The 17,467-nt window shown below is 39.6% G+C and overlaps 1 protein-coding gene across 1 annotated transcript in view; it reads right to left on the bottom strand.

The window, feature by feature from the left end:
* MYO10 (myosin X) overlaps positions 1 to 17,467 on the bottom strand; it is a 219,613-nt gene that overhangs the window by 61,486 nt on the left and 140,660 nt on the right. The window contains exons 12-19 of the mRNA XM_075212913.1: positions 16,330 to 16,476; positions 15,452 to 15,552; positions 13,700 to 13,766; positions 11,765 to 11,857; positions 9,511 to 9,579; positions 9,249 to 9,331; positions 8,128 to 8,236; positions 7,819 to 7,899 (exon numbers count right to left, since the gene is read on the bottom strand). Of these exons, the coding sequence (XP_075069014.1) occupies positions 7,819 to 7,899; positions 8,128 to 8,236; positions 9,249 to 9,331; positions 9,511 to 9,579; positions 11,765 to 11,857; positions 13,700 to 13,766; positions 15,452 to 15,552; positions 16,330 to 16,476 (750 nt within the window). The remainder of the gene's footprint in view (positions 1 to 7,818; positions 7,900 to 8,127; positions 8,237 to 9,248; positions 9,332 to 9,510; positions 9,580 to 11,764; positions 11,858 to 13,699; positions 13,767 to 15,451; positions 15,553 to 16,329; positions 16,477 to 17,467) is intronic.

The raw sequence follows: 17,467 nt of genomic DNA, 5'->3' as shown, positions 1-17,467 counted from the left end.
AGTGCGGGGAGTCTTAAACCGGGCACAAGTACTGCACGATGATACAAATCTTTTAACATCCTCCTTGTATTTCGGCCAACAGAAGTAACGAGATAATAATTCATGAGTCTTGAAAACACCTTTATGGCCTGCCAGTCTAGAGTCATGGACAAATTGCAGTACTCTTAATCATGCTGCTGCTGGTACATACAAGCGATGTCCATACTTCCAAATGTTATTTCGATATTCATGAAATGTTGGAATGTAGCAGGAGCATTGCACAGTCCAAAGGGCATCACTAGATGTTCAAAATGTCCATATTTACATCGGAAAGCAGTCTTCCATTCATCGCCAGATCGTATGCGTACTAAATTATATGCTCCTTGCAGATCTAATTTGGTAAAAATTCTTGCTGAGCGAAGCCTCTCCAGTAGTTCAGAAATAAGTGGGAGTGGGTAACGGTTCTTGATTGTAACCTTATTCAATGATCTATAGTCAATACATGGTCGCAATGAACCATCCTTTTTCTTCACCAAAAAAATAGGTGCACCTGCTGGAGATGTGGAAGGGCGATTAAAACCCTTTTCTAAACTTTCATCCACATAATCCTTGAGGACCCTTAACTCAGGCTCTGCTAATGGGTAAATACGTCCAAAGGGTATAGCAGCCCCAGGTAACAAATCTACAGGACAATCATAGGGTCTGTGAGGTTGTAATTTGTCAGCATTCTTCTTACTACAGACATCAGAAAAGTCTTTATATTGTGGAGGTAGCTGGTCCAAAACATGAGGAGGGGTATTATATAACTTGCTCACCTCTTCAACAGAGGATTCAAGTTTAGTCTCTGGAACATATGTTTCTTGTGGAAAAGAAATAGCCGTTGATTCCCAGTTAATGGATGGATTATTTGCAGACAACCAAGGAATTCCCAGAATAATAGGAAACTGGGGAGAAGAGATCAGTAAGAAAGTCAGAGTCTCATGATGGTTTGGCTCAATTACGAGGTCCAGGGGTTCGGTTTCATGAGTAATTGGACCAGAGTTCAAAGGAGAACCATCCACAGTTTCCATTAACACTGGTATCTGTTTCTTTCTAAATTCAATCTTATTTCTTTTAGCAAACATAATGTCCATAAAATTTCCGTTCGCACCAGAGTCCACCATTGCTGTACTGGAAATGCAGTGTGCACTGATCTGGAATCAAATTGGAATTAAGAAATCTGAGTTATTATTCTCCTTATTCTTCTCAGTTGATGCTAAAGAGGAGAGACCAGGAATAATTGCATTCACATGCTGAGGAATGTCGGAAATCACAGACTCCTGATCTGAAAAGTCTGCATCTGTTAAGCTAGCCACTGTCTTCTGAGGTCTTCTAGGACAATTTGAGACATAATGTCCTGGTTTGCCACAATAAAGGCACAAGTTCTCTTGACGTCGTTGCTCCCTTCTCTCATTGGAACTACGTTTGTGAAGTGTGTCTACTTGCATGGGTTCAGACTCAAATTCCTTAGTGGATTTTACCTCAGAATTCCCATAATAGTTTGAACTTGTGGGTTCTCGATAACTGGGGTATGTTCAGGTTAAGGCCTTCCTTTCTTGTCGTCTCTCAATCAGACGAGCATCAATTCGAATGCAATGGATAATGAAAGGCTCAAGTTCAGTTGGTGCCTCTGCTCGGGCTAATTCATCTTTAATGGTCTCAGAAAGTCCCTTACGGTATACAGACAGCTGTGCCTCAGAATTCCAAGTAGTGTCAATGACCCATCTTCGAAAATCTGCAGTATATTCCACGACTGAGCGTCTCCCCTGACATAATTTCAATAAAGTCTTTTCAGCAGTATCTTTCCGGTTTGGATCATCAAAGGTTTGTTTCATTACTTTGAAGAAGTCATCACATTTCTGTAATATTGGACTAGAAGTCTCAATATAGGGAGAAGCCCATGCAAGGGCGGTGTCTTTAAGTAGTAAAAGCATACACTGGACCTTTGACTTATCAGAGTGGAAATGTGACTCATACAGTTGGAAATGCATCTGGCATTGATTGATAAATCCGCAAAACTTTTGAGGGTCCCCTCCAAACCGAGCTGGTGGGAGAGTGAGAGCAGCAGGGGATGGTGCTGTTACAGGCACTTGTGGTGACTCCTTCTCTAACTCTGAGATTCGTTCCTCATGTTGAGTCAGTCTAATTAGAAATTCCTGGAAACCACTATGTGCGTCACGAGTCTTTTGTGAGATAACTTGAAACTCTTGCTTAACCTGTGATTCGAGAGCCACAAAACTGTCCTTCAGGAATTTTAGCTCCGCTTGGCATTCAATCAGCACGGTGGTTAAACTTGCCATGCGCCGCTTAATAGGTATATCTTTGGCGGGATCCATTTCAGGGCTTGAGTAGCCTGTAACGATACTGGTGGTATTATCTGAAGCCCAATAGCCGAGTAGATATCCAGAGAGTAGTCAGACGTTTGCCGGGTCGGTACACAAGCGGGTAGTCAGACGTTTGCCGGGTCGGTACACAAGAGGGTAGTCAGACGTTTGCCGGGTCAGTACACAAGCAGGTAGACACAGATGCAAGTTAGAGTAGCAGGTAGCAGGAGCTGAGCAAGCAGAATACTCAAGCATAGGTCTGAACCAGGAAGTGCCATTTATAGGCCCAAATAGGAAACAGGATCCAAGATAGTTTCTCTTTGATTCCAAACTGGCCATCTTGGATAAGGGCAAATCTAAGGGCAGGTTTGCAAATACAGAGACATCTAGTGGTCGGAGGTGCAAATGTCAAAGTAATTCCTTACAGATATGTTAAAGAACAAGTGCGCACTCTAGACAGATGGAAGTGAAAGAGAGATGTAACAGAAAAGACTGCCCTACTTACGTGTAAAATGACGGAACAAGCAGAGTGATAAATGTAACTGCTCTGCAGAGAAAGAAGCAGGCTGAGCATTGTATCAGATAATTGGCAAGACACTGAAAAGGAGTGGGTACACAGACAATAAGGGAAGACGTGATCACTAAAGCTGAACTTCAACTTGTTGACCTACATTTACCAAACACTGAGTCTTGTCTACTTCTATGTTGGAGATGTTTTCAAGAAAATACACACACACACACATAGATATATATATATATATATATATATATATATATCTATGTGTGTGTGTGTGTATTTTCTTTAAATATAGCTTCATATATTAGAAGTATATTCGAAGTAAGCTTTACCTATGGTTTGTGGCTCTAACTGTGATGAAAACATACTCGCCTATTCTACTCTGACAAACTTTGAGCGGACACATGTTTTTGAATGAGTTACTTTTCTCCACTGCCAAAAAAATAAAAAATTATACTGCTGCCAGGGAAAGTGGTGCCTGGTTATCAGTCTTTTGGGAACAGAGCTGAGAATTACAATTGCACAGATTTAAATGGAATAAATCTACCCAATACTCTTAATTTATTATTTCCCCAATTATAACATTTTCCAATTTTCTTAAGTCTTTGAACAGTGTGCAGCCAAAAGAAAAAACAAGAAAGGTTCCATGGCTGTGATAATTACCATGCAAGTCAGGCTGCTTATCATGGTAATCGCCCGGACAGCATGCTGATCCCTCTGCTCAAAGTCGGCGGTCTACAGCAATAAAAGCCACTTGGGTGAAACAAGGGGCTAGCAGGGGAGGGAATTAAGGAGGGAGAGAGGATTTTTTATTCTCCCTCTAGACTCTAAGCAATTTTTTCTAAAAATAAATAAATATATATAACTATAAGAGCCCTGTACTAATACCTCTGTAAAGGACCAGGGCTCTGAAATTGGTGTGGGGCACAATGCACTAACCTCCCCCCATATTTGAAAGCATTGTGGCCCTATAATGATGTGCATATATAAAGAAATCAGATTTTCTGTGCATAATGACATATATTTACTGAACATTTATAGAAAACCCTACTTATAAAATAGGGTATATTTCCCTGTAATCTAGACTGAGGGGAAGGTTAAAGGGGCGCACGCAGGGGGGGTTTCTGGGTCTCCAGAAACCCCCCCCCCTCCGCTAAAGAAGTGCCCCTACATAGCGGTACTGTACTATACAGCTGCTGCGGCGCTGTCAAAGAAGCGTCTGCGGCGGTGTATTGTATACAGCACCACCAAGGACACTTCTTTGACAGCGCTGCGAAACGGAGCTGCTGCGCATGCGCAGCTCTCTCGCTTTTTTTTTTTTGGGGTGGTGGGGAAACCCCCGCTTAAAAATTCTGTGTGCGCCCCTTGGTTACTATTGGTGGAAGGGTAGTAGGAGTGAGATTTAGTAGTTTGGTAGGAGTGAGGTTCTCTTCCGGTATCACACCACAGCCATAGTGAACAAGGCCACCACAATCTTGGCCATTTCTCTAGCTTTCCACAGTATATCTATTAGAATATATGCGAGTGGAGAACCCTGTTATCATGCTGTGAGGCAGAGGGAGAAGTAACATGTCTGATAAAGCTAAGAACATACCTAGAGAACACAAACATTCTATGAGTGAATAAAAAATTTGTCAGGAATGTCTTTGTCAGATTTAATTCTGAGTACTTAGCATTTTTATCATAAATGGCAAGACACAGGGGCGGAAGGAGACAGGAATTCCAAGGGGGTGCAGGTTATTACAATTAGAACATTAGAAATGTTGAAATAAAAGTATTTTGTCAAATACGGATGGTGAAGAACAAACCTTGAGAGGGAACGTGTACCACCTTTCTAAAAACACATGCATATAAATGAACTCATGAATGAACAGAATTTAAATGTAAACATGTAGTCCAGGATACCAACTAGGGGGTACCGGATTCTTCATCTCCGGCGTGTTCAGCCTCTTCGGCGCTTACATTTAAAGCGGCGCTGCATTGTAAAGGGAAGTTTCCCTTTACAATGCAGCGCCGCTTTAAATTTAATCGCGGAAGAGGCTGAACACGCGGGTGTTGAAGAACCCGCAGATTGATACATTTACCCCTAGGTCAGGGTGTTACAAATACACTACACACAAGGTACATGAGCTGACACTATTACCTCACTATGTGGCCTGTATATGTGATTCCTTACTAAAATATACTATATGGACAAGATAAGAAGAATAATACATTCCATTTAGTAGTGGTGTTCTTATTACAAAATAAGTATGGAGGCTATGCACATCAGATCACTGTCACTGATGGGCTAACACTCTGTAATATAAAGTCTAGACCAGGGGTCGGCACGCAGCCCCCTGAGTCCTGGCACGCTGTCCGCCGTCTAAATGACAGCCGGAGAAGTGCTGAACTGCTGCGCAAGGGCAACAGTTGAGCACTTCTCCGGCTGTCATTTATTAAAAATGACAGCCGGAGAAGAGCTGAACTGCTGTGCTTGCGCAGCAGTTCAGTGTCGGCTACGCAGTTCCTCCCAAGCACCTTTGCGGACCGCTTCACGCCTGGAAGAGGTAAGTATAAAATTATATAATTTTTTATTCATTAATTAGTGTCCTAAACATTTTTTTATGCAATTCTGAGGCCATAAGAATGATTGGGGGCATTATTGTGGCATAAAAGATATTGGAGACATTACTGTGGCTTAAAATGTATTGGGGGCAACTGTGGCATACTATGTGTTTCTGGGGGCAACTGTGGCATATTATGTGTTTCTGGGGGTAACTGTGGCATACTATGTGTTTCTGGGGGCAACTGTGGCATATTATGTGTTTCTGGGGGCAACTGTGGCATATTATGTGTTTCTGGGGGCAACTGTGGCATACTATGTGTTTCTGGGGGCAACTGTGGCATACTATGTGTTTCTGGGGACAACTGTGGCATATAATGTGTTTCTGGGGGCAACTGTGGCATATTATGTGTTTCTGGGGGCAACTGTGGCATACTATGTGTTTCTGGGGGCAACTGTGGCATACTATGTGTTTCTGGGGGCAACTGTGGCATATTATGTGTTTCTGGGGGCAACTGTAGCATACTATGTGTTTCTGGGGGCAACTGTGGCATACTATGTGTTTCTGGGGGCAACTGTGGCATACTATGTGTTTCTGGGGGCAACTGTGGCATACTATGTGTTTCTGGGGGCAACTGTGGCATAGTATGTGTTTCTGGGGGCAACTGTGGCATACTATGTGTTTCTGGGGGCAACTGTGACATATTATGTGTTTCTGGGGGCAACTGTGGCATACTATGTGTTTATGGCGCAACTGTGAAACCTAATTTTGAAAAAAAAAAATCTAGTCAAGCCCAGGTGTGTGTGTGTGTGTGTGTGTGTGTATACACACACACACACACACACACACACACCTGGGCTTGACTAGATTCTAGCCAGCACTCCGATAGAAAAAGGTTGCCAACCCCTGGACTAGACCATTACAACCCTTGATAATAAGTTTTATGGGAATATAATATATTCAGCTCACAATATTAAACAGGTGACACTCATGTGGAAAAATTAGACTCTGCTACAGTACACAGTCTCACTATGCTACTATGTTTAGCTTACTGTACTATTTTCTCTTTGTTATGTAATTATAATGCATGCAGTGACAAAAGAGAGCATAGAATGGTAAATATAAAAACACTGTATACACCAGGGATACAGATTGTAAGCAGCTTATAAAAAAATCAACCATATTCAAGTACAAAAGTTTCAAAATTTTTGCTCTGCTTCTATAATTGTGTTGTTTTACTCAACTCTCCCCTCATTTGGGCTGCATTCCACAGTCTAAAATAACATCTAATTGCTCTTACTTATAGCTTTTACTTTGTTTTTGTATCCTTAGTTCTTTTCTTTGAAAGAATGTTTATATTTATATTAAAAGGTTTAGATGACAATGACAGAAAGCTAGCAATTATTTTTGTGTGAAGACCAAGCACTCATCACCTATCCATACAATGCACATGACTGCAAGGACAACAATGACAGGCAATGATAGCATCAGTGTGAGAAACTGGAATTCAGCAACTAGTAAAGTGGTTCAGGGGACCACTATTAGCAGGTTTTAAATCACTGGTGCAAATAACATTTGGTGCTGGTGATTTAATGATTTCATAACAGATGATGTAACCAGATGATGCTGTGGTGGGAGCCAAACATATGCCAAGGACTGCATATGATCTTCACAACCAGATACCATAAGATACTGTAATAGAGTGTATTTCCAACCAACTTTTGGCTGGGACCACATTCCTATTCATTATTATTTTGTTTAAAAATGAATCCAAAAATACTTGCAAGGAACAAAGAAAATAACATATAAATATATTTTATAAATCAGACATTAGATCACCCAATTTCCAAATCTATATTAGACCTGGAACCCTTATAACTAGTGCTTTTTTGTCACAAAACTCACCGGAACTAAGTTCCGGCACCTTTATTTGGCGGATTTTCCAAGTTTTAAAAGTAACTTTTGAACATTTGATGATTGGTCCACGTGGACTTGAATCACCCTGCTGAGTGTAGCAGGTTGGAGGCAAAATCATTAAAACGGTGCATGCGGGCTGCCTGTGTGTCGAGTACGATGCATGTGTACTTTGTCCGTGCTGGTTGTCATGGCATTGCTTGTGGCACTGCTCAGCTTGTGATAAGTCGTGTGGTCGCGCGCTGAGTGCTTACTGCGTGTGTGGGTGTGTGTACTGTGATTGACTACGTGATGTGAGTTCCGGCACCTTTTTTCGTACAAAAAAAGCACTGCTTATAAATACGATCATTCAAAAAGAATGGATATGTTTGTACAGACTCTTCAATCAGAAATCCACACCTGCTTCACAAAAAACATATTTGCAAAATATCATGCACATACACAGAAGTGGTAAAATGAAATATATTTTGTAATTTAATTGTGCAGAACTACATCTTACCTTGTGTATGTTAGGCTTAATGCAGCGGACAAAAAATGGATTTGATGTGCTCAGTGTTGCCATTAAGGAATGCAGAGAATCCTAGAATAAAGAATAGTTGTATGCTTAATCTCAAACTAAACAGAATCTTACCACATGGGCTTTTTCAGACTGTTAGTAGATGAATAGTTTTCCAACACTGTCCTCTAGTGGCAGCAAGATGTTTTACATTTACACAGTGCATACAAAAGAATGAGATGTATTTCGAAGGAAAATGCAGACATCTGACATTTTAGTGCTAGTGAGTCTCTACACATATGGCATACACACCTTGAACTGTAGGCTGACAGTGGGTTTCCGATGCTTGCTTCCAGACTTCAATGTGTCCTGATTATTTCGACTTGAAACATGTTCAAACAGATCATATATGAAATCAAGCCTAAAAAAGTAAATAAAATGAAATACTTCTATGAATTAAGAAACCAATCACGGCAGAAAGTGTTATCAGACTACCAACTAATAAAATATTGATCTGGACAGTTTGTCAAATAGTTTTACATAATAAGATTTAAAACTACCGGTAGCTTTAAAGTTACCTTAATATTTATTAGGCACATGATAACATCAAGCGACTCACTCTACTAGGTCTTATAAAAAAAGTTGCTCGGAAAAGAGTTTTATGTAATGGATAAAAAATAAAATAGCTGTGTTGCAACATCTGCAAGTTCACATTACCTGTGACGTATGAATTTGGCTTTGTTGTAAACTGAGGGCTAGATTTACTAAGCTGCGGGTTTGAAAAAGTGGGAATGTTGACTATAGCAACCAATCAGATTCTAGTTGTCATTTTGTAGAAGGTACTAAATAAATGAAAGCTAGAATCTGATTGGTTGCCATAGGCAACATCCCCACTTTTTCAAACCCGCAAGCTTAGTAAATCTAGCCCTGAGTCTTTTTGCCCAAAATTGGCAGCAGTAAAATCTTGTTTCCAGTACAATTCAAGAGCAGAATAACATACAGTAATAAGCTGTTGTACAATAAATGTTTTGGATTGAAACATTTTGTCCTATTTAATAAATATGCATATTACATGCCTAAGGCTTACCCTGGGGGCGTTATACTCCGCTACTTGGAGCGTGGCAGTGGACTGTGACATCATAGCCCAGCACCGCACTCCCAGCCAGTTTCACGGGTAACAAGCTGCTGGCCACTACCCCTCCATGCCATTGGCCAACACTCATATAGGCAAAGCACTTTATGTCACTCATTCAATGTTTTAGGTGTTTCCTAGACCTTGGTGCCCTAATCAATTTATTGTATTTTATTATTTTCAGCATTTAAACATTTTGCATACTGCTTTCAACTATGTGTCTTTGTTTTTTTAATTTTTAATAATAAACTGCCTGCAATTAGTAGATGCAGGTATGTGTAGGTGGAGAGGCTCATCTTACCTGCTTTCACGTAAGAGATTGAGAAGGTCATCTCTGAAAGTGTCTCGGTTCTTCTCCAGGGTACCTCTGACATCATACAAGACCTTTTAATGGGAACAGAAGTCATCATTGTAGAGCTAGATAAGCTTTCTAAAATGTCAAATTACTGTAAAACATGAATTCAATGAAACATCATATATACATCATCAGTATAAGGCAGCAAAACTTTGCCCCGATAATAATCATTTGTGCCTCATATATAAATTACATTTATAAAGGTTACCTCTCCAGCATAGTGTTTGACACCAAAATTGTGGACAGCAACTCTTGGCTTCACATAGAATGAATTGTTCTGGAAAAAAAAAATAGATAAACATTAACCAAAAAAATCAGTTGAAGTGGAAATCTAGGAAATGATTCCAGGAAAGACAGCAACACAATTAGCTTTGGTTGCCCAATTTTATGATATTTGATCAAATCATCAAGTTATAGTTTCATGTTGTTTATTCGCTACAGATTCCAAGGCCCCTATATATTTTCCACTAAGTCACTGACCACCATATTAAGCTTTTCATGTTAGACTTACAACAAGGCCACAAACCATGAAGCTAAGTCATACTTGCCTACTCTCCCGGAATTCTCGGGAGGCTCTTGAATTTTGGGAGTCCTCCCGGACTCCCAGAAGAGTAGGCAAACCTCCAAGATTCGCCGAAATTCACAGCATTGAATGGCGGGGATTACTCGTGTCATTAAGCCCACGTCCCCGCTATTCAATGCTGTGAATTTCAGCATGACTTCTCCCACGGGATTTCCTGGAATAAAGTTTTGAAAGTTGGCATGTATGAGCTAAGTTCTGCAGTCATGCTCCAAGATTTCCAGTTACTGCAGGCAGATCAAAGCCTATGATCCTAATGTTTGCCTACTGGACAGTAAAGACGTCTTTAGGCCTTTTGCTTTGTGCTCAAACAACAATAAAGATCAAACTGCTTAGTTCTGCAGCACTTACTTCGGAAACTATTAAATTAACTTGGTTCTTAAACTTAAACTAATACTACATATATAATTTATAGATTTTAGTCCTGTAACCAGGGCCCTAGGCTAATACACTTGTAGCACCCCCTAGCCTTCCACACCAGGGTAATACATGGCAGGTAAAAACAAACTTGACCTTAATTTAAAATGTGGCTTCCTTCAGCACCTCTGCTCCCCCTCCCCATATACATACGTTTATATTTTCGTGTTTACGAAACTCAGCTCCAGTTGGCTTTTTAAAAAGGTCACAGCAATCTTTGTCACTCATTTAATTTTCATTAAAATCTGTATAGCAGAACGGAGGCATGAACGAGCACTACCGAGAGTGAAGATCTGATGGGAGCTCTCTAACCTGAACCTGTCTACATCATTGTTTCTACTAAACGTTTATCCTCAAGCGCCCGGCCAAGGATAACTCATTGTTATCAGCCATTACCATGAGAATACGACAAAATTAAAACCTTACTACATTTTTCTTTCTTTTTACTTTGGAGAACAATTATCCTCTTATATTTCAAAATGAATATTCATTTTATGAGTTTATACCTTTCCATGCCACAATTTTGCACCCCCCCTTAAAAAAGCCTTGGGCCCTATGCTGCAGCCTAGTCAGCCTATTGGATAATCAGGCCCTGCCTGTAACCTCCACCTATCCTCTCTTTTAAATATGCTGTGGCATACAAACATTTTCCTATATAGAATTAATTACTATGTACTATATGCCATATGCTTATTTACCTGTGCTAAAATAGTGTGTCACTTTATGATATTTAGTCTATACAGTTACTTTTATTCAATTAAAGCTTTATTGATAAAGTAAAGTTGGCTTATATGATGTAATGCAGCCAATCACATTTTTCAGAAAGCTTATTGGACAAGTGGGACAGTGTGTGTGTGTGTGTGTGTGTTTTAATTTAAATGAATATCACACCTGGCTAGTCTACAAGATCCAACGTGTAGTATACATTGTGTGATTGCTCATTTTTCAACAAATTACTTGAGCTTCAAATTATCAGATCAATTAAAATATGTTTGGCCTGTATGTGTCAGTCAGCAATTAAACAAAAAATCAATGAGTAATTTATGTGTAACACCAGTTGTAGATTTAAAAAATTATGTACAAAATAAAAATGATTTTATTATCATTAGGCAATTTATAAAAGTATAGCTTATATAGTTTTGGAGTTCACAACAATTTTTTTTTTTATCCTAACGACTATTAATGTAATTTACGGAGCTTGACTGACCAACTTATAGGCTATTACTGTGTGGACACAAAATATTGTGGCTCTGATCACATAAAGTGATCTGAGGTCTCCCTGCCACGGTAAGGTGTGGCTCCTTTGTGGCCCCTTAAAATATTTTGTCTGCATCAGAGTAAATTGCTTACCGACATACAATATTGCTTAGAGCTTTCTCTGATTTATTTGCTGCACTGGTGCAAAAAATCACGAATGCTTTCAAAAAGTTAATAACTAAAATATAAAGGCAAAAATACAACATACCGCATGCTGGTTATGTAACTTCTCCAACAAGGTGCTATCAGTAGCTCGCGGAAAGTAGCTTTCTTCGTTGATCAGTGCTAACAAGCCAAGTTTCTGATGAAACAATAAAATAACAATTTGAATGCAATTATGTCAGCCATGTACTTAAGATGGTTTGTTTACACCAAACATTTAAACAGAACATTTTCACATTGATTCCTAAAACAATCTGCAACATTATTGGAGTTAATATCAGGGGCGCTGAGAGGCGGGAGCAGGCACAAAGTACTGGGACCTAACCTGTCTGCATAGTGGGAGGAGCCATCAACCTGGTGTGGCCATGCCCCTTCAGCAGCCAAAATTATTCTTGCCGGCGCTGATTGTTAGGCTAGGTACACACTGGCGCATTTTCGTCCAATAATCGTGCAAATCTGTTGACATAGTCGTTCCAAAGTGTCGATTGTCAGCTCATTTGGTTGGTCGTACTGTTTAATAGTTTCCGACCAATCCACCTAACGATCATGTAGTGTGTATAAGTTTCCGATCGACCCACAAGCAACTGCCGATAGTTCCTCGAGCTGCGACTCTTTTGTGTATGTTAATTTCTGATGCTTGTACCAGTCCCACGTGGTGTGGTGTTCGCACTCATTTTGTAGTTAGGTGCTTCTAGCCGTAAATCAATAGCAGGTGTCTGTTGCATTAATGCGTACAGCATATGTCTGCCATTTTAATTCGAAACCTTTGTCAGTGTAGTGTTATAAAAAAACAATGTTTCATTTATATGTGTATTGCTTATGTCTGCCTCCTTAATTATAGCTATGTGTCACTTTATAGTACACTCAATACACATTAATAAAAAGGCAAAATATGTGTATTGCATTTGTCTGCCTGCATAGTTATATACATTTTTGTATATAACAGGTTTTTGTGTTTCCTATAGATGTGTATAGATGTGTTTTTTATATATGTCTGGTTGCATATTAGTACACCTTCGCTTTTTTATGAGGTTTGGGGTGGTTACATGCTCTTATTTAAATTTCTTGGGGATATCGTTACATGGACATCATAAGTCGTTTCAGTGTGTACAAAATTCAAATTTTTGCTCGCAACAATATGGCTGTGAAAAGTCGCTGCCCGGACGGTCGGTCTTTCGTTAATCATCTAAAACGTGACTAATGTGTACGTATTGATCATCCGAGCGATCGGACCTTCGGTCGAAGGTAAAGTCGTTGTAGATAACACGTCTGTCGGAAAATTCTTCAGTGTGTACCTAGTCTTTTAATTCAATTGTTATTTGCATGATGGAAATTCTATTTACTAGTCTATATGTAAAGTCTACTGCCTTGCAGTGTTCATTTTAGGACATACCTCTGGGGCAGCATGGTGGCTTAGTGGTTAGCACTTCTGCCTTACAGCACTGGGGTCATGAGTTCAATTCCCGACTGTGGCCATATCTGTGAGGAGTTTTTATGTTCTCCCCGTGTTTGTGTGGGTTTTCTTCCGGGTGCTCCGGTTTCCTCCCAAACTCCAAAAACATACTGGTAGGTTAATTGGCTGCTATTAAATTCACCATAGTCTGTCTCTCTGTCTGTGTATTTGTGTTAGGGAATTTAGACCACTGTAAGCCCCAATGGGGGAAGGGACAGATGTGAGTGAGTTCTCTGTACAGCGCTGCGGAATTAGTGGCGCTATATAAATAAATGGTGATGATGATGATACCTCTGGAGGCAGACTGGTTATACACGCACCCAGCTTACTTACTGTGACCAAAGTTTACACTGCTCATTCGCTTATACACTGCACCAAGCCATCCCGCATGAACAAGAAGCTTATCACAGATCATCTTACCACTAAACAGGCTGGTGCTTCCTGCAGCCAAATATACATTTATAAAAGTACTGATTAACCTTTTATGTTATCTGATTTTACATATATGACACCACGATAAAGCCTTACCTTTTCTATTAAGTCCAAACATTCTCCATTATCTGTCCAATCAATGTTTTCCCAAACGAGTCCTTCTCTAACAAAAGCATAAGGTACATAAATGTGTTAAGTATAACAAGAAAATAATGATTATTAAGAAAACAAACTTTCAAACCTGCAGCTACTAGTCTGAGACAAATGAAAATACCACAGTTTAGCAAAATAAGGTCTCTGTTACTTGTTGATCAGTGCTCTAGTTCTATATAAAGGACTCTTCTACTGACTTTTTTTTGTTTCAGTTTTGTTGCAGTGTTTACAGCTGTGCTGTACTATCATTTCTACATAAATGTTGTTGCTGTGTACATATGCCTGTGAGAGCAACAAAAAGGTTGAAATATGCTATTTTTGCATACACATGAGGTAGATCGCTCCAGTGGTGGGGGCAGCACGGGAGAAATTTCGAATAAAGGAGTGAGATGTGGTTACCAGAGGAGAGGAAAGGCGACTGTCATTGGCCAACCGGAGAGGGCGGGCGGGAGGGAGTATGTATGGAGATGAGGTTGGTGGTGTATGGAGCAGTGGAGTTGGAGAGGGCCTTGTACATGAGAGTGAAGAGTTTGAACATGATTCTGCAAGGGAAGGTGAGCCAGTGTCAGGTTTTGCAGAGGAAGAGGCAGATGTGGAGTGGCGAGAGAGGAAGATAAGTCTAGCTGCAGCAAGGATAGATCGAAGAGGAGCGAAATGGGAGCAGAGGAGGCCAATAAGGAAAGGATGCAGTAATCGAAACGAGAACTGATCAGTGAGTGCTTTTTGTGGCATCCTGAGAGAGAAAAGGTCTGATGCCGGCGATGTTGCAAAGCTGGAAGCAACAGAATTGGGCAACAGATTGAATGTGATGGGCGAAGGAGAAGGAGGAATCAAGAATGAGAACCAGGCAGCGGAGTTGGGAAACAGAGGAGATAGTGGTGTTGTCAACAGTGATTGAGAGGTCAGGAGAGGAGGATATTCTTGATGGAGGGAAGACAATAAGTTCAGTTTTGGCCATGTTAAGTTTGACAAAGTGTAAGGACATCCAGGAAGAGATGGTGGAGAGACAACTGGACACCCGAGAGAGGAAAGAACGGGAGAGATGAACAGATGAGAGTTAGAATTGAGTGTCGTTAGCACAGAGGTGGTGCTGGAGGCAGAAGGCACTTGTAGGTTCAATACTAGAGAAATGAATCAACAATTGGCTGCAGGCATGTTATTAATGTTTGATTCATATAAAGCAATTTTATCTCAATGGATTCAGCCATGTATCATAAGTCTGAATATGGTGACTAGTAGGAATAATACTTGTTTTATACAGAATAGACAGAAGCATGTAACAGCAAGGAAAAATTAGTAGGAATACTTGGGCACCTTATATAAACATGCTACCAATACATACAAAAGATCTCCTTAGAAAAGCCTTTCAGCTCACATCATGGTATAATCTAAAATTACTATTATCTAATGTGGTGATTGTATTACTATTTTTCTGTTATAAAAGATGATTATATATGTGAAAAACAATTTATATGGAACAAGAAATTAGAACATGTTTACTCTGCAAAATTGACTCAGCAAGCTATAAATTATATTAGTGTTGCAAATATATTGCATGTTTGGGTTTGATATATAAAGTAATGTTTATTAGCTTGTTTGTTAAGATAATAAAAAAAAAGTTAATAAAAGTTAATAAAAAAGTTGTATAAAAGATAGGTGCTATTTTCTACATTTGCATAATACCTTTACTCTCACCTGCTGTATTCTAGCTGCTCCAAGGAAAAAATGTGCTTATTGAAATATTGCTGAAGCTTTTCGTTTGCATAGTTTATACTGAACTGTTCGAAGCGATTGACCTACAATAGCAAAAGAATGTGCATATAAAAAATCTGTCATGTATTTTACAGAAATGTGGCAATATATCATCTCTACATTCATTTATGATGCTTGTGATTCACAAACATATACACTGCTTCATTGAGAATGGTCTGCACTAGTACTGCCAGGGCTGTTTCTGGACCATTTGACTTCTGAGGCTGCATACAATTACTATTCAGTGTATGAGCAGTGAAGAGTTTGAACAGGATTCTGAAAGGGAAGGTGAGCCAGTGTAAGGTACGATAGCATACCTATGATAGCAGGGAATGTATAACACAGGGCAGGACAGTGAGCAGAAGGATGGCTCTCTTTGCCATCCCCTCGTTATTCATGGCAGGGACACCCCTGAGTGCTCCATGTCAGGCCTGTATATTAAGGATGCCATAAGGTCAGCATTGGACAGCCCTACCCATTTGATTGAGTTAGTCCCAATCCTATGAAATGTTACTACTGCTGACAGTAGAGCGCAGATATTGTACAAGCAATCACATCAAAAGTCAAAACAATCATTTGCTTTCTTCTAAAGAGGAGGCAAAATGCATCCATTGTCTCAATATAACAAGGTAGGTAGGAATCAATAACATCACAATAGCATTTCTTGCTCAGCAAAAGAAACATACACTTTTAACTATAGATACATATAATTTATGCACAGCCAAATAGTACATCACTATTAATTAAGAGGCTGGAGTTTCATATGAAACATTATATGTACTGCAGTATGTAGAATTGCTGTACAAGTAAGTGTACATTACCTCAAAGTTTTCAAATCCAAAGATATCTAGAATGCCAACTGATTTGAAATCATCTTTTCCCTTTATCCGGCTGTTAATCTTCTTGATTACCCAGGTAAAGCATTGTGAGTAGAGAGCCATGGCCACCGAATCTCTACTGTCTATAGCCTGCGTTATGACATGAAACAAATGTGCTTAAATACAACATGATGCACTATATCTATCCCAAATGGATGATTTTATATAACAATGTAATAGTACAATATAGACAATATGAAAATATTTTGTACGGGCACAAAAAACTGAAAGATCAGATTAGTACTAATATTTGTATCACTATAATCTATTTGAAAGCCCAAAGTCACCCCACTTTATATTAATAGACTGTAATGATTAGAAGGATATAGAGGATCAGTAATTAAATGATAAAGGAATTCCAGAGCCCGATGGACTTTGTCTATAATAAAATTGACATTTTAAAAAAATGATGGCGAACCGCAGATAATCAACGATTTGTCGCAACCACTGCTTCGTAAATATACCCCTAAGTCTTTGACTAAGACAATGACTAATACAAGGACTAAGTCTAGGACACTATGACTAACATTAAGAGGCTTAATTCCAACCAGAGCGCTATCTGTGTGGATTTTTATATTCTCCCTGTGTTTGGGTGATTTAACTCCAGGTGCTCCCTTAGTCCAAAATTACACTGGTGGATTAATTGGCTTTGGACGAAATTGAACCTAGTGTGTGTCTGTGTGTTAGAGAACTTAGACTGTAAGTTCTACTGGGGCAGGGTCTGATTAGAATGAACATGCTCTGTAAAGTGCTGCATAATATGGTGACAGTGCATAAAGGTTATTAAGTAAATAAATAAGGCTAAGATTCAGCAAGTTCAAACTATAATACACAAAGTAATGCTGGGCACAGGGATCGAGCACATAATGCTCCAGCAATCTTCAGTGTACTACAGGTTCTACACTCCCCGGAAGGTCGCTGGAAACTAGAACTTCTATTGTTACTAAATTACAGCTTAATGTAGAATGTATGCTCAAGGCAATTATGTGCCGTTGTGTACACTGGTAGACAGATCATTGTGTGAGGTGGGGCACAGATCATTTTGTGGCTTGACTGTCAGTGGGCAGGAACAAGAGAAATA

This window comes from Mixophyes fleayi, chromosome 5 (genome assembly GCF_038048845.1).
Source record: "Mixophyes fleayi isolate aMixFle1 chromosome 5, aMixFle1.hap1, whole genome shotgun sequence".
Classification (NCBI taxonomy): Eukaryota; Metazoa; Chordata; class Amphibia; order Anura; family Limnodynastidae; genus Mixophyes; species Mixophyes fleayi.
Note: the sequence above shows the minus strand (reverse complement) of the source record. Positions and strands in the feature narration are given on the sequence as shown.